The sequence below is a fragment of the Mus caroli genome, unplaced genomic scaffold (genome assembly GCF_978045245.1).
Source record: "Mus caroli unplaced genomic scaffold, Mus_caroli_1 scaffold_9, whole genome shotgun sequence".
Lineage (NCBI taxonomy): Eukaryota > Metazoa > Chordata > Mammalia > Rodentia > Muridae > Mus > Mus caroli.
The window spans coordinates 121,639,273-121,666,602 of NW_028227264.1; the positions used below are offsets into that span (position 1 = coordinate 121,639,273).

General features: G+C 45.2%; 1 protein-coding gene across 4 annotated transcripts in view; it reads right to left on the reverse strand.

The window, feature by feature from the left end:
* The window catches only part of Srgap1 (SLIT-ROBO Rho GTPase activating protein 1), a 279,875-nt gene extending 264,235 nt beyond the window's left edge, over window positions 1-15,640 (reverse strand). Inside the window, exons 1-2 of one of the 4 annotated variants that reach the window (XM_085843215.1) lie at window positions 12,091-12,105; window positions 3,457-3,593 (exon numbers count right to left, since the gene is read on the reverse strand). Coding sequence is in view for 3 of the 4 variants with exons in the window: in XM_021173833.3 (XP_021029492.1) it covers window positions 12,732-12,798 (67 nt within the window). In the remaining variant the exon portion in view is untranslated. Of the gene's footprint in view, window positions 1-3,456; window positions 3,594-12,090; window positions 12,363-12,731 lie in introns of those variants that run through there. The other 3 variants (XM_021173833.3, XM_021173834.3, XM_085843214.1) reach the window with 3 other exon arrangements.
* Window positions 15,641-27,330: the final 11,690 nt, after the last annotated feature.

Consider the following 27,330-nt stretch of genomic DNA (forward strand, 5'->3'; position numbering starts at 1 on the left):
GAGGAAAGTTGCTTGTGCAAAGATAACACAATGTATTTTGCATAAGCTGTACTCTTGTTTAGTACAGCAGTGACAAGGTCTGTGCTACTTTATGAAGGGTAGATGCTAATTTATCCCCTAATTGTAATTATTAGCAAGTAACCTGTTTACCACCTTAAAAATCCTTATTATTTCCTGAAAAGGGCCCTGTAAACTCTTCCCTAGTATGACAGAACCTGGCTTTTCTGGAATTCCTACTCCAGTTCCAAAGAGCCACATTTCACTTAGCATGTTGTCTGAGCCTCTTCAGAGAACAAACTCAATCTCTGTTCTCATGGAGAAAACAAACTTTAGATTATTTGCAGAACAGAATAATTCAAAAAGAAAAGAATTTCAGAGATAATACATTTCTGTATTATTTGTGTCCAGTGTTTAGAAAAAAATATGTGAAAAAGATATTGTTTGGAATGAGAAGTCATTTTGACATATTTCATTGTAAAATACTATATCTTACTACTACAAATAAAAACATATTTCCAAGCCCAAAAAAAAAAAAAAAAAAGAGATCATGTGCTCTGTCCGGCTTCTGTGGGTATGAAACATGCTAGCAGTGCATAGACATAAATGCAGGCAAACACTCACACACATAAGATAAAAATATAAATCTTCAAAAAATAGGCAATTTGAGAAAAAATGAATCTCATTAAAGAGAGCGAGGAGTTCAAAAACTGTTGACCGAGTTTTGACTTTGAGTTTCACCAAAGAAGGTATGAAATGAATTTTGACTTGGGGTAAAGACAGAATCCACGACAATTTCAATGGCCCTAAACATTCATCTGCCATTTTGTACTATGTGTTTTTGCCAAGCGACCATCTCAGCACCAGTGATTATAAAATAGAAATATCTAGCCATGCAGAAAAACACTACAGGTGTCCTATACCCCGAAGCGTCAGATATCCAGGCCAGCTCTAACTCTGTATAAAAACCAACAGTCACATCCATCTCACTGGTGTGAATATTTCAGGCCACAATTAACAGATAGTTGAACTATATACCTACCCAAGCTTACTACTAGCCATGGTTTTGATCTGTGTTGTCTGTTTTATAGACTAAGATATCATCGTTTGATCTGCGTTCCCGTTTTATATACTAATATATCCAGTATAACAAAAAGAACTTGGGAGAAAGGGGTCCCTCTGAGAAAATGCTTAAAAAGGACACACTGTGTGTGTTCTCTTGCCTGTGTCCACAGGGGATACACAGATGACAGGCTGGATCTTCACAATGAGAAAAAGCAATGCACAGGAGTTTGTGTGTGTGTGTGTGTGTGTGTATGCGTGTGCGTGTGCCTGTGTGTGTTGTGTGTGTGTGAGAGAGAGAGAGAGAGAGAGAGAGAAGCCAGGAAAGGTACCCCACCACTCCATATTGAACTATGTTGACTCAGTGTGGGCTTGCCGCAGTGGTTCTTAACCTGTGGGTCTCAACCCCTTTGGGGCATCAAACAATGGGTTCACAGGGGTTTCCTCAGACCATCAGAAAACACAGATATTTACATTAGAAGTCACAACGGTAGCAAGATTACAGTTACAAAATAGTAACGGAAATAATTTTACGGTTGCGGGGGATCACCACTCGAAGAACTGCGTTCAAGGGTCACGGCGTTAGGAAGGCTGAGCTCCACTCGCTGACTTCCGTAACTAGAGTGGGCTGTCCCAGGGCAGGTATGAACTCAAGGAACACGATGAGGGAAATATAAAATGACTGCTTTCAGGAGACCACGCCATTGCTTTGATGTTTATAGCACAGGTTCACAGAGCATAGTCCTGGGCTCACCAGGGCAGCAGGACTCAGAAACTTCTGGGAATTTAGACAAGGTCCAGCTCCCTGGGTCACTGTGTCCTTGTTAAGGGGTCTTCCCTAAAGTCCTGACACCAGGCAAAGACAAAAAACAAGCAAAGACTCCTTCCCAAATGAAAATGTTAGACGTCTAAGGAGTGACTGGTCCACAGGGGGGTGGGGGTGGGGGAACTGAATCGTCCTGAGCGGGTGGGATGAGTTTCTTACAAAGTTGACATTTAACCCTCACTCCCTAGCCTGTGCACAAGCCCTTGTTGATTCCTATCCCTTTCCCCTCCCTCCTTCCTCCTATCTCACCACCACCACCACCACCACCACCACCACCACCACCACCACTACCACCACCATCACCAGCAGCAGCAGCAGCAAGGAAAGAGCTAAGAAGGCTCTCGTCAAATGCTGACCTGCATCTGGGCTTCCCAGCTCCCAAACCTTGAGCCAATGAGTTTACTTTTTATGGATCCCCTGGTCTGTGCTGTTCCTGTCAGAGCGGCCCTAGGACACCCCACATGTGCACCCCACCTAGAAGCAAAGGAAAAGCCTATGCCTTTGATGGACACTTGGCATGGGGAAAGACTCCCTCCATCTGTCTGGCAGTTGATTTATTGTTGGCAACTCTTAATGAATGAGCAGCTAGAGGAGTTGTACAGCCATTTCTATCTGTTGCTGCAGTCACACACACACACACACACACACACACACACGGAGAAAATAACATTCATTAGCCCTCTGGCTCTCCGCTAATAATGATGCAGGCAGCTGTAAAAGTGTGTCCCCTTGCAGGTACAAGTCACAGAAAGATTAACAACCCTTTCGAAGTGTGGCTTCTGCTAATGGCTCAATGGGCCCCATTATAGTTGTGAGGGACCATTCAAATCTGCACCTTTAGTGTCTTCTTCGTAAAGTTTAAACCCCAGGAGGTATGTCCGAGTTCTTTAGAGAGGCGTGGGTCTGGGCTCAAGATGTAGCTGGCAGAACTCTTGCCTAGTGTGTTCAAGACCCTGGGTTCCACCCCCAGCCCTGTGAACAGAGCAAAACAAAGAAAAAACAAAATAAAACCAACCCACCAAAGTTTCTTAAAATGTGTAACTTAACAGGTTCAGTGGCACATGGCTTTAATGCCACACATGGAAGGCAGAGATAGATCTGGCTCTGTGAGTTTGAGGCCAAAACCAGGTGACGCTGTAAGAACCTGCTTTTAAAAAGCACACATGTGGGCTGGAGAGATGGCTCAGCGGTTAAGAGCACTGACTGTTCTTCCAGAGGACCTGAGTTCAATTCCCAGCAACCACATGGTGGCTCACAACCATCTGTAATGGGATCTGATGCCCTCTTCTGGTGTGTCTGAAGATAGTTATAGTATATTCATGTAAATAGAATAAATAAAAATAAAAAAAAGCACACGTGTGTGTGTGTGTGTGTGTGTGTATGCAAATATCCGCCTCTTAGAGACGAGTGGGTCATAATTAAGGAAGTTAATTTGCCACTCCTTTGGGCCATAACTTCTGATAACATTAAACACTAGCAGTGCTGCTACAGCAGCGGGTCATTGCAGCGGGTCATTCCTGAGCATTTACTGAAGACCCAGGGCTCACTCCACAGGCATGGACGGCTCTTACCTTAGTCTCACAATCAGCTCAGGAAACAGAGCTGCTCCCTCCGGCTCAGTACTCACACTGAAAGGCTGAGCTTCTGTAACGGGAAACGGGCCATCCAAGATCTCAACGGACGAGCTTGCCGCCTCGTTACAGGAAGTCTGTGTGCAGGAATGGACGGGGATGTGCAGAGTCGGGTGGGAAGGTGGCCAGCGCTATCCATTAGAAGCAGGATGGTACAGATGGGCCAAGAAACTGTTCCTCATGCTGGGAAACCTGCACTAGAGCATCAAGTCCCTCGGCTCTCTTTGATTTGGCCCATGCTCATTCGCAGCAAGACTTTCTGGGTAAAGGACTCCTCTATGTCATGATTTAATTTCTCCTCCCACTCACAGAAAACAAGTAGCTAACCAGTGCTGGACGACTGACCATGACTGGGTGGCACCAGGAGCCATGATATAGTCTTGAGAAGAAAAAGAGACAAATACAAGGACTGTTGATGTTCAATAACTTGAAAATGATCTTGTTTATCAATAAATACGCTTTAATTACTCTTCTATCACTGCAATGAAGGACCCCGAGTAAGGTGACTTTTAAATGAAGCAGCATTTAACTGAGGGGTTGCTTATGGCTTCAAGGGGTTAGTTTTGTCACAGTAGGGAGCATGATTGCATGCAGGGAGGCAGACCAGGCACTGGAATAGTATCTGGGAGCTCACATCTGATACAAAGGTGACAGGGACTTTAATAACCCTGTGAATATATGGCATGATTTTCTCCCATTAGCAACCAGAATCAGGCAAATTAAGAGAAAGTACCATTTCGCTCAAAACATTGCTTCTCCAAAAGCATGTCTTCATGGCAACTGCCAGTCACACACTTAAGTCCACTCTCTCCTCGGAGGTCGCTGTACTATGCCTAGCCATGAGGGGTGACTACATTTCCCAGCCTCCTTTGCAGCAATGTGTGGTCATGTGACTCATCGGTGACTTACCAGTTACACTAGTGGACTAGCCCCGTGAGCTCTTGGATTTTAAAACCTTGTACCTGCTTTCCCTTGCCACAAGACAAAATGCAAATACATTTCAAGACTGGGTTTCAGACAGGCAGTCATGTTCAGTCCTCTAGGACTACAAAGTGGAGGAAGCCTAAATAATTTCCTGGAGCAAAGAGATCCTGGTGGCCAGGACTGCACACCTCCACAGTTGGATGAGCAGGAACAGACGCTTAGGAGGCTTTCGAGGCATGGTAACTGTACAGTTCTAATCTCAGCGTTACAAAGGCCTAAGGAGGAAGACTGTTGGGAGTCCAAGACCAGCTTGGGCTACTGAGTGAGTTCTAAACCATCCCAAGCTACAGTGATGCTATCTCAATCACAATAGTAATGATAATACTATTACTAAGAATAGAAAACCTATATGTGGGATAGAGAGATGGCTCAGTGGTTAGGAGCACTGACTGCTCTTCTGAAGGTCCTGAGTTCAAATCCCAGCAACCACATAGTGGCTCACAACCACCCATAATGAGATCTGATTCCCTCTTCTGGAGTATCTGAAGACAGCTACACTGTACTTACATATACTAAATAAACAAATCTTAAAAAAAAATAAAGTCTATATGTTAAGTCACTGATTATTATTGCTATAATTAATATGATTACTGTTATTACTCCTCCTCCTGTTATTATTGTTATTTAGCTTTGTGCGGTTTCGTTTTGTTTTGAGACAGCCCTGGCTGTCCTGGAACTTGCTAGGAAGACCATGCTGGCCTCAAACTCACAGAGTTCTGCCTGCCTCTGCCTCTGCCTCTGCCTCTGAGTGCTAAGTTAAAGGCCTGTGCCACCATGGCCAGCTTTCTCTCTCCTTATCATAACAGTGTGGACTGCACCTTAGCTAATATATTGGTCAATTCCCCGTGCTTTTCAGGTGTGGTAGTCCCACCCTCCACTGGTAAGAAAATGAATACCAGAAGTCTAACAGACACAGCATTTGGTATGCTATGTTATCCAGGACAGCAAAACCGCAAACAACTCAAATTTAAAACAGAAAGAGGAAGTAGCTTGTGATATTTTCATGCACTGGAATACCATATACCAGAGAATATTTGATGTAGTATTTAAGTTATCGCTATTGATATTAATTTAGTATTGATATCATATTCAAGTAAAAAATCAAAGTCATAAGAACATATACTGATTTTTTTCCAGTGCTAGAGATGAAAACTACATCCTTGTCCAGTGCAGATAAATACTTTGCCACTGACTTACAACCCTAGCCATCTTTAAATTTCGTATTAGAAAATTTACAAACACACACACACAGCAAGTTCAAGGTCAGCCTAGGCTACAGACTGATGCCCTGTCTTAAACACTATGGAATTAAATCAGTGCTTTCACTGACACCACCAGAATGCTTTAACTCACAGATAAACGGTCTATGTTTTTATTTTCCATATAGCATCATTATACGAAAACCGAGAAAGCCTAAACCAAACTCCCAAGCAAACATAGCCTCCCAGGCTCAAAGAAATCTCTTAGTATCTTGTACTTGAATGAAAAAAATAACAGCCCGGAATAAAGCACCTTAAGAAGAGCGTGGGGGTGGCGGTGGGGGTAGAGAGAAGGCGGCTCAGGGGTTAAAGCACTCAGGGTTTTTACAGAGGACTTGGGTTAGTCTCCCAGCACCCACATGGCCACCAACAAGCACCTGCAACTCAAGTTCCCTAGGATCCTTCGCCCTCTTCTGGCAACAGCGGGCATTGTAAGCATGTGACACAAAGCCATACATGCAGGCAAAACAGTGCACATAAAATAAAACAAACCTGTTTTTAAAAAAGTGTTTATTGCTCTTTCACAGAATTCAGGTTCAGTTTCCAGCACCCACACTGGATGGCCTGTGACGGCAGCTGCAGGTTATCTAACTCCCCCTTCTGACCTCTGCAGGTACCTACACATTCATGATACACATAAACTCTATGCAAGCACGCACATGCACACATATATAAATAAATTAATGTTTATAAAGAGTCTGGGACCTGTCTTTCATTCATGCCCATAGAATTTCCTATTTTCAAGTCTACCAGGAAACACATTTCAGTCTAAGGTTCCTATACTTTCTGTGGCTGATTCAAGACCCACCCTGTACACATACATCTATTTAGGTAGGAAGACTGGAGATTAGGGGATCTGGATTTCAAAAGGCTTATCTAAGTCAGAATATAACAGGGGGTAGGTGAGACACAAATGAAATAATTATATAACGACCGACATTTATTGAGCACGTATTATGTGCTAAATGCTTCCCACAAACTAACCCCACAGCAGCCTCACAAAGACAAGGTCTTACTATTATTATCCATGTCTTGTGGATGAAGAAATTGCACCTTCGATGTCACATGTGTAATTAGTAGCAAGGCATCCAGATAACACCAAAGCCTGCACTTAAACACTGTGCCCCATCTCTTCCCAAGAGATGGCAACAGGGGTGGCCCATGTAGGTTGTCAATAGATTAGAAAGTGACTGTATATCCAGATGTAACAGTGTCTTCACATAATTATCTGTCAGCCCAACATCTGTTCTCAATGCCCTCAAACTACCAAAGCCCAAGAGATTAGAAACATAGCTCAATCTTTTCAATTGATCAACTAGGTATCGTGAACAAGATCAGATGGCCAGGAACCTCAGCACCCGGGAGGTGAAAGTCACCCTGACTTTATAAAGAGTCTGGGACCCATCTTTCATTCCTGCTCATAGAATTGCCTGCTTTCAATCCCACCAGGAAACACATTCCAGTCTAAGGTCCCTATACTTCTGTGGCTGATTCAAGATCTGCACATCTATTCAAGAAGGCCAGCCTGTCTCTAAGAAGAAGAGGAAGAGAAGGAAGAGAAAAAGAAAAGAAAGGAGGAGGAAGAAGAAGAAAAGGAAGATGAGAATCTGGTGTCTGACACAATCAGCTCTGAAACCTGTCTGTGGGCTCAAACCCTGTGGCTCCTTCCGGTCCACCCAGGAGGGGGCAATCAAGCAGAGATGGTTGGAGCTGGGGTTTCCTGGCTATAGAATACCCTAACCTTCATTGTCTTGCAGAAGGACATGCTTTACCCAAAACCATCTCCAGAACTGTTCCTCAATCTAGTTTGTAATTAGGAACATTATCTGGGTAAATGAGCTCTTTGCAGTAGCTGAAATTCCAACACAGCAGCAAGCAAAGCGATCATACAGAGTTACTAGGGTGTTTTCCTTGACCACAAGGCTACCACGGGAAGCTGCTCAGGGTACTTCGGACCCTTGAAATGATCTTGTCAAGGAGGGGAAAAAAAAAACAGTTAGAAGTAATTTAATGGTAAGTTGTTTATTCTTTTTTTTTCAACTGTGAGTTCTGCAATGAATAAATTCTCAGAGGGTAACTATTCTATCTCCATCTTTGAAAGACACCCGAAGGCAAGCCACTCCTCAGGGGAGAGGAACCCTGACTTGGGCTTCCATGAGATTACAGGTCGTTGTACAATTATACATCTGCTACGAGGCCTCCCTACATCATAGAAATGACTGGGTTGGTCAAGGCAACGTTTGAAGTCCCTCCAACCATAAACTGTTAGCTCCTACCTGAAACAGTTGTCATTTTCCATCGGAGGTTATGTGCTGACAGCAAAGCAGACTCCATAAGCATGTTAGAAACATGAGAGGATTTCTTAACTTTCCTCTTAAAGCCCATGGCATGGAGAGGTCAGTTGTGTGAGGTCCCCTTATCTCCATTGTCTGGCTCTGGGCTTGCCTTTCAGTCCTGAGGAGCCTTGTGGGACCCCGAGGGCATCCTACCTCTCTGTGGAGGCCTGAGTGAACCCATGAAAAACCAGGCTGCAACCCTGCCTCACCAATCCCTTCCCAGTCTGGTCTGTCAGGGGCACAACCAGCAGAGACCGAGACTGACATAACCGTTCTCTGAGAGGCTCCACCCAGCAGCTGATGGAAACAGATGCAGAGACCCATAGCCACACATTAGATGGAGCTCCAGGAGTCTTATGGGAGAGTTAGGGGAAGGATTGGGGGCCGGAAGAAGATAAGAACTCCACAGAAAGGCCAACAGAGTCAACTAACATGGACCACTGGGGGCTCCCAGAGACTGAGCCACCAACCCAAAATCAAGTATGTGTTTGGACCTAGGCCCCTCACACATATGTAATAGAAGTACAGCTTGGTCTTCATGCAGGTCCCCAAACAACTGGAGCAGAGCTGGTCCCTGAATCTGTTGCCTGCAGATCAAGTTGCCCTAACTGGGCCACCTTGTATGGCCTCAGTGGAGGAGGTTGCACGTAGTCTTGAAGAGACTTGATTTTGGGGGTTTGGGTGGGGGAGGCTGGTGAGGTGGTGAGGTACTGGGTTAGTGCCCTTCTCAGAGAAGAGGAGGAGGAGGAGGGGGAGGAGGGGGAGGAGGGGGAGGAGCTGATTTTGGGATGTAAAGTAAAAAAGAAATTTTTTTAAGAGGCTGTGGCATGACATGAACGCATACCATCTTAAACTGCTGTTTCCTTGTGTTGCGTGTGGTACTGAAATGCACTGCCTGTATCCCAGGTAGCAGAATGGCTGAGAGGCGACACATGTTCCTGGTACTTCCTGTACATGTCTCACGTAGAGGAATGTGTGGGTCAGGGTGAGGTCACCAACCTTAGGATACACTGCAAATAATAGCCGTCCACTCGGAACAACCAATGTGTGCTATTTAAAACCAACGGGTGCCATTTCATTTCACCTCATAAAATGCATCTCTGATTGCTCCAGGTTTTCAGGGAGGGGGCTCCCCATCCTTTACAGAATTACCCAGATTGCTCGGTGGGACCCTCAGATCATCCACACAGAGCCTGTTTCCCAGAGCAATCTTTTCACTGCTTGTTTTCCAGAGAAGAGGACAGTGGACACTAACTGTTTAGAATCACAGATATGGGTACTTCTCAATGGCCACAAAATGATGGTTTTCTCTGGATTCCTTCTTTCTCCTCCCTCCCTCCTTCCTCCCTCTCTTCCTCCTTCCCCTTCTTCTTTCCTCTTTCCTTCCCCCTCCCTCCCTCCCTCCCTCCCTCCCTCCCTCCCTCCCTCCCTCCCTCCCTCTCTCCCTTACCATTTCTTATTTCCTTTCTCAATATTTGAACTTTGAACTTCCTATCCTCCTGCCTCAGCCTCTCCAAGCACTCTCTTGATTCTGTGTTTGAGATGCTGACTAACATACATGACGTGACCAGTTAACATGTGCCCTTTAATGGTGGCGTGGGTTTGTCCCTGACTAAACTGTTCTACATCCATTCGGATAACTCCTACTTCATCTTACACATTTCTTCTATATTGATCTGACCACGGTTTTATTTCTCTAGACTCTTCATTTCAATTCTAATTTAATTTCCCAAGAACTCAATTGGTTTGCTATGGAAAAAAAAAAAATAAAGGCAAGCATGAGTCCATCCATATTAGGTCGGCCAAGAAAAAAATGTGAAAATCTTGAACAGTTTATGAAGAAATTAATATGAATTTTCATGACATCTTCAATTTGATCAAAGACCCTGGGGACTGAGAAAAATCTAAATTCCTCTTAGATAAGAAAAACCACACCCGAGAGAGAGAGAGAGAGAGAGAGAGAGAGAGAGAGAGAGAGACCTATCCAACACGAATCACGGAATTAAATATAGTTATGGCCTCACACATGAAATCACACTTTATTACAGAGACTGATGGTAGCCCCAGGCAGTCTTGTTCTCAAACCTTTGCAGGCAGCCCCAGAGATAAAATCTGTGGTCTTGAGTTATTTTCTCAGATCAAAATATGATCCCAGGAATTCTGAGGTAAGTGTGATTGTTATCAGGGAAATGGGAGACAGCAAGAAAGAACAATAACCCGAGAGTGTTGGGCTCTAAGGTGGAAGGTGAAAAAAAAAATCAGCTCTAATGGGAATGATTCAGAGTCACCCGTGCTCTGGCTCAAGCCACCTAGAATTCACACACGTGGCCTTATTCATGGGGAACACACCTAATGTGTCCAACAAAGCTGGGTGAAACCTTCAGCAACAGAAAAGGTGGGCTTCTTTTGTTTAGTATCAGATGCAGTAGCTGGAATTAAAAGAGTAGGTTATTCCAAAAACTACAAATCTAAATGCTGGCCTGGCCCAAGCAAGGAGGGAGCTGGGTAGTGACAAGGTTAGGAGCCCAGAGCTGGTCTCCCAGGCGCTCTTTCAGAGGGGCTGGCTTCACTGCACAGGACAGCTGCCTTTACACACCCTGAGCTGTCCTTTCTCCCACTCCCTAGGTTGTGTTCCTGGGTGTATCTTAGCTGGGTTGGACCTCACGGAATTAAAATAACCAATTCCCATGTTTGCATATGAATAGTGAACCTAGTCCCTCCTCTGTGTGTGTGTGTGTGTGTGTGTGTGTGTGTGTGTGTGTGTGTGTGTGTGTTAAAGTTTGGCCACAGGGTAGGGCCAAGCAGGTCAAAGCAGGTTCACTGAAGTCCTAAACCTAAGAACTGGATGTGGGCAATGGAAGGGACTAAGCAAAGGTCACTTTTTGTGGACTGACTTGTTTCAGAAATAGCTTACACCACATTCACAATTTTTCCTTAGTTTTAGATTTGATATATATACACGGTAACAAACCTCACTTGTTTCATCTTTAATAAATAAAGGTGGCTTATATTCATATTACAGAACTTACACCCTAAGGAAATTAAGATAATATTCAAACCTTTTATCCTGTGAGTCCTTTCAAATAAGAACCCAGTTACAGGCAAATGGCTTACAGTGAGATGCTCATATCAGGAGACCTTTATGGAAATGAATTGTACCAGAAGCTGCTCCAAGCAGTCAGACAACCGAATTGTCACTTCTGAAGAACCTGCCACAAAGAGCCATGTGGCTAACATGTACAGTGGTGACTGTCATCAGAAGTCCTTGCCTGCGAAAGGCTTTGGGCTCTACTAGACAATACTGGAGCAAAACATGTTATCCTCATTAGACAGTTTACCTGACTTAAGGACATAATAACTTCTCTGCTATTATAACTTTGGCATCCATGTTAGGAGTTCCTAGAAGTATGAACTAATCTTCATGGCAGGCAGAAAGAAAACTGAGTTTCAATAAGAGCTTAGCTTAACTCCCCTCTGAAGGCCAGTCTGCACTGCCTGTGGCCTTTGACTGTGAGCTGGTCTTGAGTCACCCTCCTGCTCAGGTGACCCAGGATTCCCCAGCCCCGGGTCCTCTTCAGGACTCCAGGCGGTTTTACAACTTGACCACACAAAAGGACACCCACGTAGGCTCCAGCCTTTCCCAAGGCGAGCACTCACTGTTCATGTCTGCTCAGCAGCCCTGTCACAAAACTGTATGTAACTGCAGGTGTCCATAAAGCCTGTATGAACTTCGCATTAAACGCATCACTGAACACTGGTGTTCTTCACACCCCATCCATTGTCTTCATCGGGAAATGCGGAGACCACACCGGGGGTGGGGGGCAGCAAACACACAGATGCTTATTAAACACTCTAGTGCAAAACAAAACACTCGAATTGGAGGGAAAAGATATTTTTTAAAGTACAAAGCACAGAAAGTTAAAAAATAAAGCTTAATCAACCTTAATTAGGTTGCCTTCATTAGTTGACTATGTAAATGGACTGAAACTACTTACTCATATATTCAAAGCCTTCATTGCATATGCAAGTGCCCTCCCAGCAAATGATAAAGCAATATCCTCCCGTGAGTGTGAAGAATGGCACCGGATTCCAGCTATAAAGGAGGAGTCAGATTCCAGTAGTCGCTGTAGGTTTAACTGCCAGGGCTTTGAGAGAGCTATTTTACAAAAGCAGACTCGCCCTACTAAATTAACAGGGAATATAGCGTGCATGTCTGAAACAGCCTTCACTCAATGAAACGCTCGACCTCCGAGTGTTCAGACTTTACAAAACGACTCCATGGGGGGGGGGGTGCTGTGACAATGACTTCCCATAAAAAGGTTGGCGGTGATATGACAACTGGGCAGGAACTCTGGGCGCTGCCTTCCTGCCCCAGTAAATCGCCAGCTGAAGGTGATTAAGTTCCAGCCTGTTGGGAGACAGGAGCTTCAGCCCCGGGAAGCCACCTGGTAGCCTGTCCCAGTGGGTCTGATCAGGTTAGGACTGGCTTAGAGGAGGCCCTGGGGGGGCTCAGCCAGGAGCTGAACTGTCCCCTACCACCTTCCGCCAAGGCAGACACCAAGTTAGACGCGGAACTCCAGTAGCACAATGACAAGCAGGCACACAAAAGGAGCGAGGCGGCCGCTCCCATCCTTACCTTTGACTTGACTTTCATACTCGGCTATGATCTCTTTGTCCTTCTTGAATCTGCTCGGGGTGGACATTCTCCGGCTGTTCCGGGCTTGCTTTCCAATGGGCAAGTTCTTGTCGGGTGGTCACCGGCCAGTCTCCGTGGAGAAGCAGAGAGTTGTAACTCCCTCTCGCAGAGAAGCCAGAGGCAGCACCCGCGGGAGGGACGGGAGGGACCGGAGCGACGGGAGGAGCGAGAGGAGGAGGGAGAGGAACGATTAGAGCGAGCCGGGCGCCGGCACCATGCTCCGGGGCTGAGCCGCCCTGGGCGCTGGCGAGCGGGAGCCCCAGCCCGCGAGGCCAGCCGAGCAAACTCGGGCGAGCTGGGGGCGGGGGGCGTCTCCCGGCCGCTTCCTCTACGGCCGCGGGGCGGACGCGGGGATCGCCCGAGCGTCGCGCACCATTGTTGAGACCCGCGCGGGGGTCGCGCCCCGCCGGCCGCCGCCGCCTCCCTTCCTGCCCGGCGCCCGGGGCTGGGATGCTGCCGCCGCTGCCGCCGCCCGGCAGGCCGAAGGGATGGCAGTTCCCACGCGGGTGCGATCGGCGGGATCCGAAGGGCGGCGGCGGCGAGGCTCGGACGCGCCCCGTTCAGCCCCGCGGAGTTCGCGGATCTGGAGCCGGCGCCGCGAGGGTCCTCCGCTGCCTCGGTCGCCGGCGCCTCGGCTCTTTCTCCGCCGCCCACTGGCCGCTGCTGCCCCCTGGCGGTCGCGGAGACACGCGCACCCGGAGCCGCGCCCCCCGCCCACTGGGAGCCCAGACCTCGCTTGCAGGGAGAGCCTGTGCTGCTGGCCCCTGAGGACTTAGGCAAGGCGGGGCCCTGTCGCCAGAGAGGAAGGTGTTCCAGGAACCTCCACTTCTCTAACCTGGCCCTGCCTCCCTGCCCCGCTCTGAGTTCTCCCTGGAGGATGGATGTCCCTCGTGGCCAACCCACGCACCTCAAGATGTCTGCCCTTGCTCAGCGCTCCCCCTGGTCTCAGTGCAGTGGTCAACCCCTGGAGACCCCTCTAAACTTGGGGACAGACCTTCTTGCCGTTTTCCGTGTGGACTCGGGCTAGGTTGTTTTCAGGTGGTTGAAGTCCAGAGTTGGATGCCACCCTAATAGAATCCAAGACACTGTAGTCTGGGAGGAAAACAGAGCATTGCTCTGTGAAGGACCTGCCTGTTGTAAACCGAAGAGGATGAAATTCTACCGTTGAGGCAGGGAGGACAACTTCTTGAACACTCTCAGGCTCTCCTTCCTTGTCCCTGCTCAGGTACTAGGACGTCAGGGAAAGCGTGGTGTATGTACTAGAGTCAGTCACACTTAGGATGTTGCTAGATTCCATTCAGCTGCGTTTACCTTACCTGGCTCCCCTCAAATAATTTCCAAATGCTGTGGTCCTGATTTATCGAAGTGATTATGGCAAAGGGGTATCTGATGCCAGAGTGTTTACACTGTGAGATCTACAGATCGTAGAGACATTTAGACTCTTCCCTTAGTCAGAAATGACATTAGTTCTTAGTGCTGACTGAACACAAGCTAGGAGCAAGGGAACCAGCGTTAGGCACCTGACCTAAAGGATCTCACCGTAAATGTCACCAGAAATAAGTAATTACAGGCACTGTGATAATGCTGTAGAAGTAACAGTCTCATCCAAGAATAGGCCCCAGGAGACCGAGGGAAGGAAAAAACGGACTATGTGTTCGAGGCCGTTTGAGGACTAAGAAGTCATAGGAAAATAATACTTCAACAATTGTTAGTTTGCAGTGATAGAGGGTTAGCCAATGTCCTCATACATGCACAAATATCCCTGAGCAATGCCCCACCACCACCTCCACACACACCCCACCCCCGATCCTGAGATCCTGAGTTTAAGGATTGAATAGTAAGTAGTTGGCAATCTATGTGAGGAGAGGATGCATTCAGGAAAAAAGGCGTGTTTTCTCTGGGTAATGGCAAACGACTTTTTTCAGAGGCTCACTCACATGTTAGGTATGATAGAAGCGAAAAATATTTCAAAAATTTAAACATATGCAGGTGTCCTATATATGCACTGGGTTAGCATTTTTTAAAATTTCTCATTCCATCAATTTAATTTTTGTATCGCTGTTCTGTCCTATGACAGAATAGAATGTAAGACTAGAGATCTGTTATTTTGGACACCAGGTCTCATGTAGCCCAAGCTGCCCTCAAATTAGCTATATCAATGACAATGACTTTGAGCCCCTGGTGCCTCTGTTTTACTCCCTAAACGCTGAGATTATAGACAGATACCCCACAACTGGCTTTGTGTAGTGCGGGAGACTAAACCCTGGCTTTGGGGCAGTCTAGCTGAGCGCTCAAGCAACGGAGCTTCAGCCGACAAGGATCTGTTTTCTCTTTTTACTACACAGGAGGTTTCACTATGAGCTTTTGATATTAAGGAAGCCGAGGGGCTCAGACTCACCGCTGAGCCCTTTGTGCCTAGAGAACTCAGTTCTAGGCTGACCTGATGGCATGTGCATCTGACTTAGGAAACAGGACACAGAGAGGCTCCAGATCGTCCAGTGCAGAAGCTGGGCAGAAAGGTCACAGTCACTCAGGAGAGACCTCCTGTGCTATGCTGAGATAATGCACTCAGGCTTTGAACACCAGGAACCCTTTTAAATACCAAAGTTCCATGGTTAGATTCACTTTGTGTTATGAGAACTGGCAGAGAAAAGATGGGTTAGCCTGGGGACAGTGAGACCCGAGTCAGGCAGCCTGTGTTGATTGACAGCCCAAGTCACATGTAAATGGGATTTGTTCAAATCTAGCTGAGAGTCATATCACCCATGGTGCCATTGAGAGAGGCAATATGGCAGAAGAGAATGAACCACTAGGAATGAATTGTTGCCTGAGCCTAGAACTGAGCCCCAGACACAGAGGGCTAAGTGGTGAGTCCTAGCCCCACTACTTCCTTGGTATTAAAAAAAAACAAAAACAAAAACAAACAAACAAACAACCCAGGGCTGGAGAGATGGCTCAGTGGTTAAGAACACTGACTGTTCTTCCAGAGGTCCTGAGTTCAATTCCCAGCAACCACATGGTGGCTCACAACCATCTCTAATGGAATCCAATACCCTCTTCTGGTGTGTCTGAAGACAGATACAATGTACTCATATACATAAAATAAATAAAATCTTTTTAAAAAGAGAAGCTTAAAACAAAAACAAAACAGGAAAATGTAAAACCAACAAACAATCAAACAACCACTGTACTTCCCGAGGCTTCAGTTTCCTCGACTTTGAAACACGTTCATTTCTAGACCCCTGAAACTGAAAAATCTTTTATTGAGATAATTTTTTTTTAATTGCTGAAGAGCCTCTTGGCTTAGCCTTGTCTTGGTTACTCCTCTATTGCTGTGAAGAGACACCATGACCAAAGACAGCTTATGAAGGAAAACATGTAGCTTGGAGCTTGCTTCCCATTTTAGAGGGTGTGCACATGACCATCCTGTTGTTTAGCATGGCCGCAGGCGGGCATGAGGGTGGAGCAGCAGCCCAGAGCTTACTTATGGAGACAACAACCAGGAGACAGACAGACAGACAGACGGAGAGGAATAAGCGTGCAAGCATGAGAGTATATGGGGACCATTGTCATCCAAATCACCAGAGGCCCCTAGTTTAAGCTATCTAGAGGCTGAGAAAGGGCATCTTCCTCCTGGAAGTTTGCGACCTCCCTCGGTAGCACAGCAAGCATTGGCCTGCAACATCAGCACCAGCGGCTGACCTTCTTCACACCAAGCGCATATTGTCATTATCATCACCTGTTCTCATTGGCCTGCCTCTTATTGTTCTCGTTTTTGAGAGTCTTGCATTGAGGCTCGGCTGCCCTCACATTCAAGGCGAACCGCCTACCTCCACCACCCCACCCAGATTTAATCAACTGCAATAGAAAGCATCTTAATAACCAGAGACATCGCCCTTCCAGCTTTGATTCCACCTCGATTATCTGCCTTTCAAACTTCTCTCTCTGCTGGGATAAGATTCTGACGGAAGCAACCCAAGAGATAAAGGATTTATTCTGAGTTCCAGTTCGAGGGGCCATCCTTTTCCAGGTGAACCTGAGGCATTTTGTCCGATGGGGGAGGGGAGAGGAGAGGGAGGGGAGGAGAGGGGAGGGGGGGGGGAGAGAGAGAAATGCCCATTTTTGGTTTGTTTAGTCCAGGAATCCAATCTATGACAAGGAGCCACGCATGGTTAAGGTGGATTTTCCCATTTTAATAACTCTTAATATAGGTAATCCCTCACAGGCATGCCTAAAGACCCCTCTCCTGGTGCTTCTGGATCCCAGCAAGATGACAACATTAACTATCACAGTGGACAGTCAACATAACACGTCCAGTGTTCGTGGCTTAACCTTATAGTTTGGGCATTAGTTTGTAAGGTGAGAATTTTGCACACATTCTCACAAGAACCCCACAAGGCAGACACTACCTCCCCAATATTCCGAATGAGAATCGGGAGACTAAAGTTTCAGCCACTGAGACGTTAACAAGGGCAAAATTCCAGTGTACGTCTTCACGGATCCCGACTGAATATTCTTTCTCACTGTCTGCTCTGCTCTGCGGACCTGTAAATCTTGCCGCTGGGAAGCAGGTTCCCGGAAAGCAAGAGAAGCATTTCTGATCATGGTTTTATATCAAGGCAAGGGTTCTTGCTTCTCCTCTCGTCATTCAGTGTAACTATCGTTCTCATTATTTCACCAACACATTTGTTCACAGATTTGAACGTGGTGAGTGTGCAAAGTCAGGGTGACCGAGGTGTGACAGGCCACCCGCAGATTGATTCCCGAAGCAGTCCTCTGTGACTGTGCTCAACCTGGTGGTGGGTATTGTCTCCTGTGACTTGCTCCCTCTGGTGGTGGGAATTGTCCTAGCATCTATGCTCCTCTTAACACCCTCTTAGGCTACATAGTTTTCCTCTTCAGAGAAATGGTGTACGAAGTTTGCCCCGTGGTGAGATTCCTACCTTTCCCGAATGACCCAAGTTTCCATAAGTAGAACTTGATGTACTGTAGTGCCAGGAAAGTGTTAGTGATCCCCCTCGCACCCCCCCCCCCAAACTAGACATTTGAAACCGATCTGATGCAACTTACAGCAGGTCCTTTATTCTATTCAAACTAGCTCCACCCCCTCCCTCCCGCCCAACACACCACCATCATGCAAGACTGTTTTGGTGGTGGGGGAGCCCCGAATGTCTATCGGGGCAAGACTTTATAGTAAGCAGCAAGCAGGGGGTGAGTGTGCAAGCATCTAATTGGAGAGCTACTGTGAGCTACTGTGAGCTACTGGTGCTGGGAGTCATATCGTAAACTTAACTTCTGCTCCCCTCTGCATTGGTGGTTGTTAGGCAGGGGCTGGGCTTGAACCTGGGGGGGTGCAGGTTTGTTGGGGGGAATAACCTGGAGACACTGGTCTTGTTGAGGTTGTAACTTGGAGACGCTGGCCTTGTTGGGGATTAGCCTACAGACTAGAGCTAGGCTCGGGTTTTGTTGGGGGGCAACTTGGAAACTAACGATAGGTACCAGCCTGTCAGTTTACCTGAGTTCAAACTTAGGTCAGGTCTGAACTTAAAAGATTTAGCTTCTCAGTACCATCTGACAATTTTCACTTGGAGCAAATAGAAGTCACTAAGCACTCCTGTAGACACGAAACATCACTTGCTGAAGTATTAATTACATGGTGTGTGTGTGTTTGCAGGCTCATGCATGTATGTATGCACCTACACATGTGGAAGAAATAGACTGACATCAGATATCTTTCTTCACCCCCCCCACCTTTTGAAAAATCATTTTTCAAAAAGATTTATTTATTTAATGTATGTGACTACATACACACCAGAAGAGGGGATCGGATTCCATTACAGATGGTTGTGAGCCACCATGTAGTTGCCGAGAATTGAACTCAGGACCTCTGGAAGAACAGTCAGTACTCGTAACAGCTGAGCCATCTCTCCAGCCCCATCTACCTCATTTTTTGAGACAGGGTCTCTCTCAGTCCCTGGAGTTCACCCATTTCACCAGACTGATTAGACAGTAAACCCAAGTCATCTCCTGACTCAGTCTTCCCAGCAGTGAGAGACCATGGGCACACACCGTCAACTGAGAATTTTTGTACATTTGCAAGATCCAAACTCATGTATTGATACTAGGCACTTGATCAACTGGTCCATCTTCCCAGAATATCTGAAGCAACTTGGAAAAATGGTAAATGGAAATGTACAGTCAGTGCCAAGTTCACATATTTTTTTAGCTATAATTTTGGCTTCAATGAATTTCATATCTGATGGGCCCTTCTGGGACTCCCTTAAATAAAAGGGTATATTTTTGCACCCCCACCAGAGAGGGTTACAAATGAAATAGGTGAAACCCTCCTGGTATGGTGTGTTATATTCATGGATCAGGGCCAGAACATCAGGACACACTCTGCTCTGAACACACACGCTGGACTGGGGGTACTGGTTGGTTCATATTGTTGGTCCTCCTATGGGGCTGCAAACCCCTTCAGCTCCTTGGATCCTTTCTCTACCTCCTTCATTGAGGACCCTGTGTTTAGTCCAATAGATGGCTGTGAGCATCCACTCCTGTATTAGTCAGGCACTGGTAGAGCCTCTCAGGAGACAGCTATATCAGGCTCCTGTGAGCAAACTCTTGTTGGCATCTGCAATAGTGTCTGGGTTTGGTGGTTGTTTATGGGATTTATTTATTTATTTATATTCACCTTACACCCCACTCACTACCCTCAACCAATCCCCTCCTTTTCTCCTCAGAGGGGGTGGGACTCCCTGGGGACCCCCCCCCCCCCCGGCCCTGGCACTTCAAGTCTCTGCCAGACTAGGTTCTTCCTCTCCCACTGAGGCCAGACAAGGCAGCCCAGTTAGAAGAACATATCCCATGTACAGGAACAGCTTTTGGGATAGCCCCTGCTCCAGCTGTTCAGACCCACATGAAGACCAAGCTGCACATCGGTTACATATGCATGGGGAGAAGGCCTGAGCTTTGAAGATCTCAGCGCCTGCTTCCCTGTTCTATTAATGTCATCTCGGAACTTCTGAAGTTTGTTGATAATTTATTTGATGTAATATATTTCTTTTATAATTTTTTGTGCCTTTTTTTGTATGCCATATCAAATATTCTGTATATTAATGTCTATTTATTGCCTTTGTAGTCTGTTTATTGAGATGTAGTTTATTCTTGTCTTTCTTTCTTTCTTTCTTTCTTTCTTTCTTTCTTTCGATTGTTTGTTTGTTTGTTTGTTTTATTGTTGTTTGAGACAGGGTGTTTGCTATGTAGCCCTGGCTGGTCCATCGCGTGCTCACTTCGTGGCCCAGAATGACCTTGGATTTGCAGCAATCCTCCTGCCTGAGGTTCCCAAGTGCTAGGATCACAGGTGTTAATTCCTATGTTCAGCTTCCTCAATTCAACTGTGATTGACAATATTTACTGCGTAGTTCTGATGCTAAACCACATGACACTGACACTTGATAAGTTCTGAACCCGGAAGTGCTAGTATCCTGTAGTACAGCAGAAAGAACGGTGGGCCCTGCGCCCCCTGGCGGCTGTAAAGAAAATGAAACTTTCAGGACCCTCTGAGTAGCCAGATGGAAGTTCTGTTGACTCCTGCCTAGACTTAGAGAAAACCGTTCTCTCAGGCTGGGTTAGGTGAGTGTGCTTATCTGGGTTCCCAACCCGGGAAAGTAAGTCACTGTTTTAAAATAAATTTGGATCACAGTAACAGTAGCTTATTTAAATCAGCTATGGAAATACCCACTTTCTTTGGGGGTTGGGCAGCAGCATAGGAAAAAGAAGCTGTCAAAAAGTCATGCTGCGAGCTGGGCGAGGTGGCACACGCCTTTAATCCCAGCACTCGGGAGGCAGAGGCAGGCGGATTTCTGAGTTCGAGGCCAGCCTGGTCTACGAAGTGAGTTCCAGGACAGTCAGGGCTATACAGAGAAACAAACAAAACAAAGAAATAAAAAAGAAAGAAAGAAAGAAAGAAAGAAAGAAAGAAAGAAAGAAAGAAAGAAAGAAAGAAAAAAGTCGTGCTGGCCTCGTTCTGGTGTCCTCTCCCTGGAAGGCACGGAGAAAACAATAAGGTGGAGTTTGAGCGAAGCTCTGTTTCGGTATTGGAGGAGACTTGATGGGAGACAAGAGGAAGGGGCAGAAAAGACGAAATAAACCTGAACAGGGGACAGGCAGAAGACCGAGAGAAAGTGAATTCTAAAAGGTTCAGCTGGATAGCTCACCTACCAAAACTTTGAGTCTGATATTCAAGAGAAGCATCAAAGGCTAAAATAACCGGGATGTTAAACACCCTTGATTCATTTGACTAGTTGATTCATTTGACTAGTTGATTCATTTGACTAGAAACAGCTCTGACAGACCTTCAGGCATGCATTCCGAATCATCTGTTTTCATTTGGTGCAAACTCAGACTTAATAGAAGAGTCTGCCTTCTTGCATCTCATACCTGTAGCTTCCAAACACCTACACCTGGGAGCCTCTCTCTAGGAGGACTAATTTCTGATCTTAGAAACTTACTTTCCCTTCCCCTGTGTCTGCTGCTCAACCCAGTCAGAATATGACTATTCCCTGGGGCTGTATGGATGGAAATAGGAAACTCCGTCACTTATTTTTAAAAGATGTTTTCAGTACTCACTAGAAAACAGCAAAAGTTAGGCCACAAGAGAAATATCAGCGGCATTCGAGAGTCAGGATGAGAGGTGGCCTATTAATTACACAGGCCCCACAATCCGGATCTCCTCATGCTCAGGTCACTTTAAGGCTTCTACGTGTTACCTTGCCTATGATCCATTCAGGACTCAGTATCTTTGGATGGGGTCTAGTCCAGTTTGAAAGAAGAAAAGTGAGACTGTGAGAGTGTGTGACTGATGTTTGCATATGTGCACGGGTGACTATGAATGCAGAGGTGTGTGTGTGTGTGAATGTGTTTTCATAGTTTGCATACACGTACCAGAGGATATACTTTGTTTTCCTCTATTGATCTCCATTTGATTGACTCGAGCCGGGCCTGTTGCTTTGGCTAGCCTGACTGCTCATTCTGTCTCTGTTACATGCACGTTCAGACTTGTGTGGTATACTTCATGGGAGCTGGAGAATCAAACCCAGGCCCTCAACTTTCAGAACAAGTGTTCCAGACCTCCCAGCCATGACTCAAGGCCTCCTATTTCCTTTCCCAGAGCAACCACAGCAACAAAGTAGAGTGAGGATAGGGCAGGAGAAGGAGCTTAGGTGGTGAGGTGTTTCCTTCCAACACCACCCTGAAATACAAAAGCATGGGAATTACAGAACTGTAACCCAGTTCTGGGGAGGCAAAAGAAAGAGGATCATGGGGGTGGGGGGAGTTGCTCATCAGCTACCTTGCCTCGAGGAGAATACAGACGATGATTAATGGTTTGCCAAAAACAAAACAAAACAAAACAAAACAAAAACAAAAACAAAAAAACCCCAAAACCCAAAACAAACAAACAAAAAATTAGAAAGTTCCTGAGAACAGTATCCAAGGACCCTCAGGCTGGTACATGCATACATACATTTGCAGTGTGTGTGTGTGTGTGTGTGTGTGTGTGTGTGTGTGTGTGTTGCCTGGGTGTATCAGAAGAGCATGCCAGGTACTCCACAACTTGAGTCACAGCTTATTGTAAGCTGCCAAATTGACTCTAGAAACCAAACTGTGGTCTTCCGACAAAGCATCACTCTTAAGCACTGAGCCATTTCCCACACTCATCATTCAAAAGATTGTACATCCAGCATATGGTGGCACCTGCCTAGCATCCCAACACATGCTACACTTTACATGTATTTATTTGTGTGTGTGAATATGTGTCTATGTGTGACCAGGCATGTGCTCAAACATGAATGTGGAGGACAAAAGACAACACGAGAAGTCGGTTTTCTTTTTCCTCCATGTCAGGATGTGTGTGTGTGTGTTTATAGTTTTCATAAGCTTTGGGTTTGAACCAGTAGTCTGTGAATCCTTCCTCTTGTGTGTGTAGAAGACTCTGTATGCGTAATCCCACTCTAGTGGCAAAGTTAGACACTTCTTTGTAATTTCAACATGTACTGAAGACCAACTTAGACATTCAAATTCACGGACTTTGGGAATCTTGAACTTTCTGTTGAGAGGCAGCCATTGTTGGAGTAGTGAGAGCAGTGTGTCACGCTGTCAAGCTCCCTTTAATATATATTTAGTCATCAGTTCTGTCCCTTTAGAGAACCCTGGCATTTATCATACCTATTCCTAATTGTAAAATGTTGGTAGGGGTTAAGCCTGATTCTTTGTGTATCAACAGCACACACTAAGCAATAACTTATCTCCTCTCTCTGCCTATATCCTGCTTTAGCAGACAGAGCTCTTTGTATCGAAGACTGGCTGTGAATGTCTTGTGCTGCCTGATAGGACTTTGAGCTTTTGATTCTCCTCTCTTGGATAACTGAGGGTGAGAATTGGAGGCATGTGCTAGCACACACAGTTGTATATGGTGCTGGGAATCAAGCCCAGCAGTTCTTCTATGCTAGAGCAAGCTTTCTATCAACTGAGCTTTCCAGGTCCCATTAGGCCCCAGCCTCTTCACACTGTCCCCTCCCTACTGCAACAACCCCAGCTGACTCCTTCTTTTCTTTTTCAGTTTTTTTTTCCCGTTTTTACAATTACTCACTATGGATCCTATTCACTGCCACCTCTTCCAGTCACACTTTCCACAATCCTTCCCCCATGCCTCTCACTCTCCGTTTTTTTTTTTTTCCTGAGTGTTTGTCCCCACCCCCAAACCCAAAGTCCCTGAGATACAAGGCACATCCATTCCCACTGGGGCCAGAAAAGGCAGCCCAGCAACCCATGTACAGTATGTAGGTGTTGCGACAACCCAAGCTCCAGTTCAGAAACTACGGGAAGACCAAGCTGCACTTCTGGTACATATGTGTCCAGGGAGGAAGAGGTCCTGCCAGTGTATAAGTTCTTTGGTGTATTGTTCAGACTCTGGGAGTTTGTGAACAGACATTCAGGCTTGATCACAGCTCTTTCATTTATCGACCTCCGTATTTGTTCTCCCATATGAAATGAGGAGAAAGTATACACACTACACAGAGACAGAATCTCAGGAGTTTTTCATTATAAGTCTCACTCTTGTGGGTGCTCTAAATAACTTCCTATTACAAAAATACTCAACTTTAAGATATTTTTTAAAATGTTTTCCTTGTATATAGTAAGCTGATATTAAATACTTCATCGATAATGTATTCTACAAACTTATCCACCTTCCTAGTTAGACTTAGTGATTCTTAGTGTCCATACTGTTTAGTGTATATAATGCAAACTTACAACAATCTACTTTATATGAAATTTTAAAATTAAGTCTTCTATTTATTGTAAATCTTGCATTTCTGTCCATGAGGTGTTTGTTGAATAAAGTTTAGTATTGCTAGAACATATTTTGTCAGGTCTGGTTTCTGCTGATCCTTACATGGTGTACTGAGATTGTCTGAGTGACCTGGAAAGCAGATACCCAGGGGGAGATTCATCAGGGTCAACTGTTCATACATTTGCATGTTAGTTGTTGTTTATTGTTCTCAGCCCCTGGTGTGAAGCAAGAGCACTGTAGTTAGGACCTCTCCTCTCTCCTGGATTGTAAGTGAACATAGGAGAATCTCAGTAGAGCAGAACACAGTAGCGCCTGTAGAGACACAGCAATGTACCCCGTCTATGTAATGGGAGCGCTGATCTCAGGTGTGCAGGCATGTGCAAGCAAACCTGTGAATGTGTGCACACATACATACAGAACACACTCACATCTTCCAATGAGCCCAAAACAACTGTAGAAAACACTTAGCTAGGTGTCCTTTGGGAGAGGCATTGCTTAGATGGCTGTTTCCTTTCTCCTTGACCTCTGATATCTATATTATCATCAGAAGATTATATTTCTGGTCTGTTACAATATGGACCATGACTGTCAAGTCCTTTCTGCATAAATCCAGCCCACAGCTTAGATGGATAGACGTGTAATTTCAGCTTTCTGGGGAGGAGTTAAGAACATTCCTTTGGTGGAGTCTTCCAGGCTGTGTATGAACACCTTGTCTCACAACCAAGAGTCTGCCTGTTCCACATCCAAAATCACCTTCCCCTTGTTGTGGTTATCCTGCAGAATCTTCTAGTCACAGCTGAAGGAGTTGCCTTGGAATTGGTTGCAACAGTATCTTATTGTCCTGTAGATAATGACCCAACTTAGCTTAGCTTCACTTTTGGACATTTGGCTTGCTGGATCTAATTAACTAAGGCATTTAAAATATTTAGTTTTTAAGGACACAAGTACAATGCCTAGATGCCTGTTGATGTTGTATTTGAAACTAATTCTTGTTTGACATGAAACCACTGTCCAATGTTCATAGGGACATAGATATTGTTGAATGTATTCTAAAAGTCATGGGTGAAAAGCTACACAAATTTCATTCATTTTCTAGATCAAAGGAGATAATCTCCAGAGCAACAGTTTTAGAGTGACCTCCCAGAGTCTTACCACAAAGAACCAATTTTGGTAGATCACCAAAATTCTGTAGTCACCATTCAACACACTCTTCCTGGTTCAGAACATTAGAACTTAGCAGTATCTTATCTTGTACTTGGTTTGCTATACTGAAAGCCACTGGAGAATGTCTGTTCCTTTCATCCAGGAGCTGTCATATATTATGAAAAGCGGGTCCACAACCTCCATTTCTTTTCAGGAACTGCATTGTCCAGTCCTTTTGTCAGTGCTCATTTCCAAGCAAGAGGGCAACCAGAAGATGCAGAATTGGGGGTTTCTATAAATTCTGGGCATAAAGAAACCACTGGGTGGCATGAAAGATCTTTGCTTTTTCTCTGCCATCTAAAACCAGAACCACCCTGTCAACATAAATGGAGACAAACCCAGGAAGGACAGCTGGGCCAGTGATCAAGCTGTAGAACACAGCACACCACAAACAGAGAAAGAAACCGAACACAAGTATCTGTGATCAAATCTTCCACTCTCTTTCAGTCTTTGTAGAAATGGTATTTCTGGGATAACAATCTTTCTGGTTGACAGGACAGAGTCTCTTACAAAGCAGGTCTGCCTTTCTACTAACTAAACATACACCTTCCTATGATTCAATTATTATACAATAAAGCTGATGTATATGATGAAGAATGGCATTAGATCATCAAGGTGTAAAGATGAAAAAGGAACCATAAAGAGTGATACTTATCAGATTCTGCCTATTTTATTATTCACATATGAATTCTTTGAGAAGATATATGTCGGAAATGGATTTACTCATTTCGGTAAGTAAAATTCTTCATTTATAAAGAAGGGGACATGAGTTCAAATCCTAATGCCCTGTAAAAACTTTAATGGGAACAGCTGCTTGATCTAATTAATGAAAGCATTTAAAATATTACATTCCAAGGAAACAAGCACAGTGCCTAGATGACTGTTGATGTTGTAGGTGAAACTAATTTTTATTAGACATGAAATCACTGTCCAATTTCACAAACTTTGTCCACCTGAGTTCAATCTCCAACCAACACAGAAGTGACTACCAGAAGTTTTCTTCTGACTTTAACCTGTAAAACCTTAAACACACACACAGGCACATGCACACAAACACACACACACACACACTCAGGTGAGTTATAGAAAGAGAGCAAACACAGGTCAAAATGGCAAGAACTAACTGTCTTTCAAACCCTGTCCAGATGTGAAGAGGTTTGATAGCAACTGTGATGGCTATTCTGGGTTGTCAACTTGATTGTATCTGGAATTAATTAAAACCCCCATATTGAGGGGCATACCTGTGAAGGATATTGGCTTAATTTGAGGTGGAAAAGTCTGCTTTTAATCCTTATCTTTAAGGTGGGGCTAATCTATGTTAATGAAACAGGTGGCATTTACCCACCTCTTATCTTGGCCACGCCTACTTCTCACAGCATATATAAGGCTGTGCAAGAAGGAAGTTCTGTTCTTTGCCTCCTAGTTCTTGAGTAGACAAGAGGTCCATTCCTCCACTGTCCTCCAGAGAGTACTTCTTTGGGAATCTGGCATTTACTGAAGACCAGCTGAGACTTTCAAACTGGTGGACTGAAAAACTACTGGACACATATATCTTCCATTCCTAGGAAGACATCTTTGGAATTCCTGGACCACACACTGTAAGTCATGTTAATATAAACAATATCTCCATGTGTATATATATATATATATATATGTTTTAGTATGTGTGTATGTACATTTGTATGTCTATGGGTTTGATACAGTTACTACTGACTAATACAGCAATCTAGGGGATCATAATTCAGATATAATTAGAGGCAGATACCCCCAGGCAGGATTTACTGAGTGTTTACTGGCATAGAAGTCTTCTATATGTGCTAGCAAGGATAACTCAGATTCCAGCTATCTCCTTAGATGGGGGCCCTCTCCCTATCTCTAGTGTTTGCTGGAGTTGAGTAGGATTGAGCCATAGCAGGCAGTACAGAGGAAGGTAAGATGGTTCTTCCCCAAGAGAGCACAGCCACAACAGAGAGGAATATATCA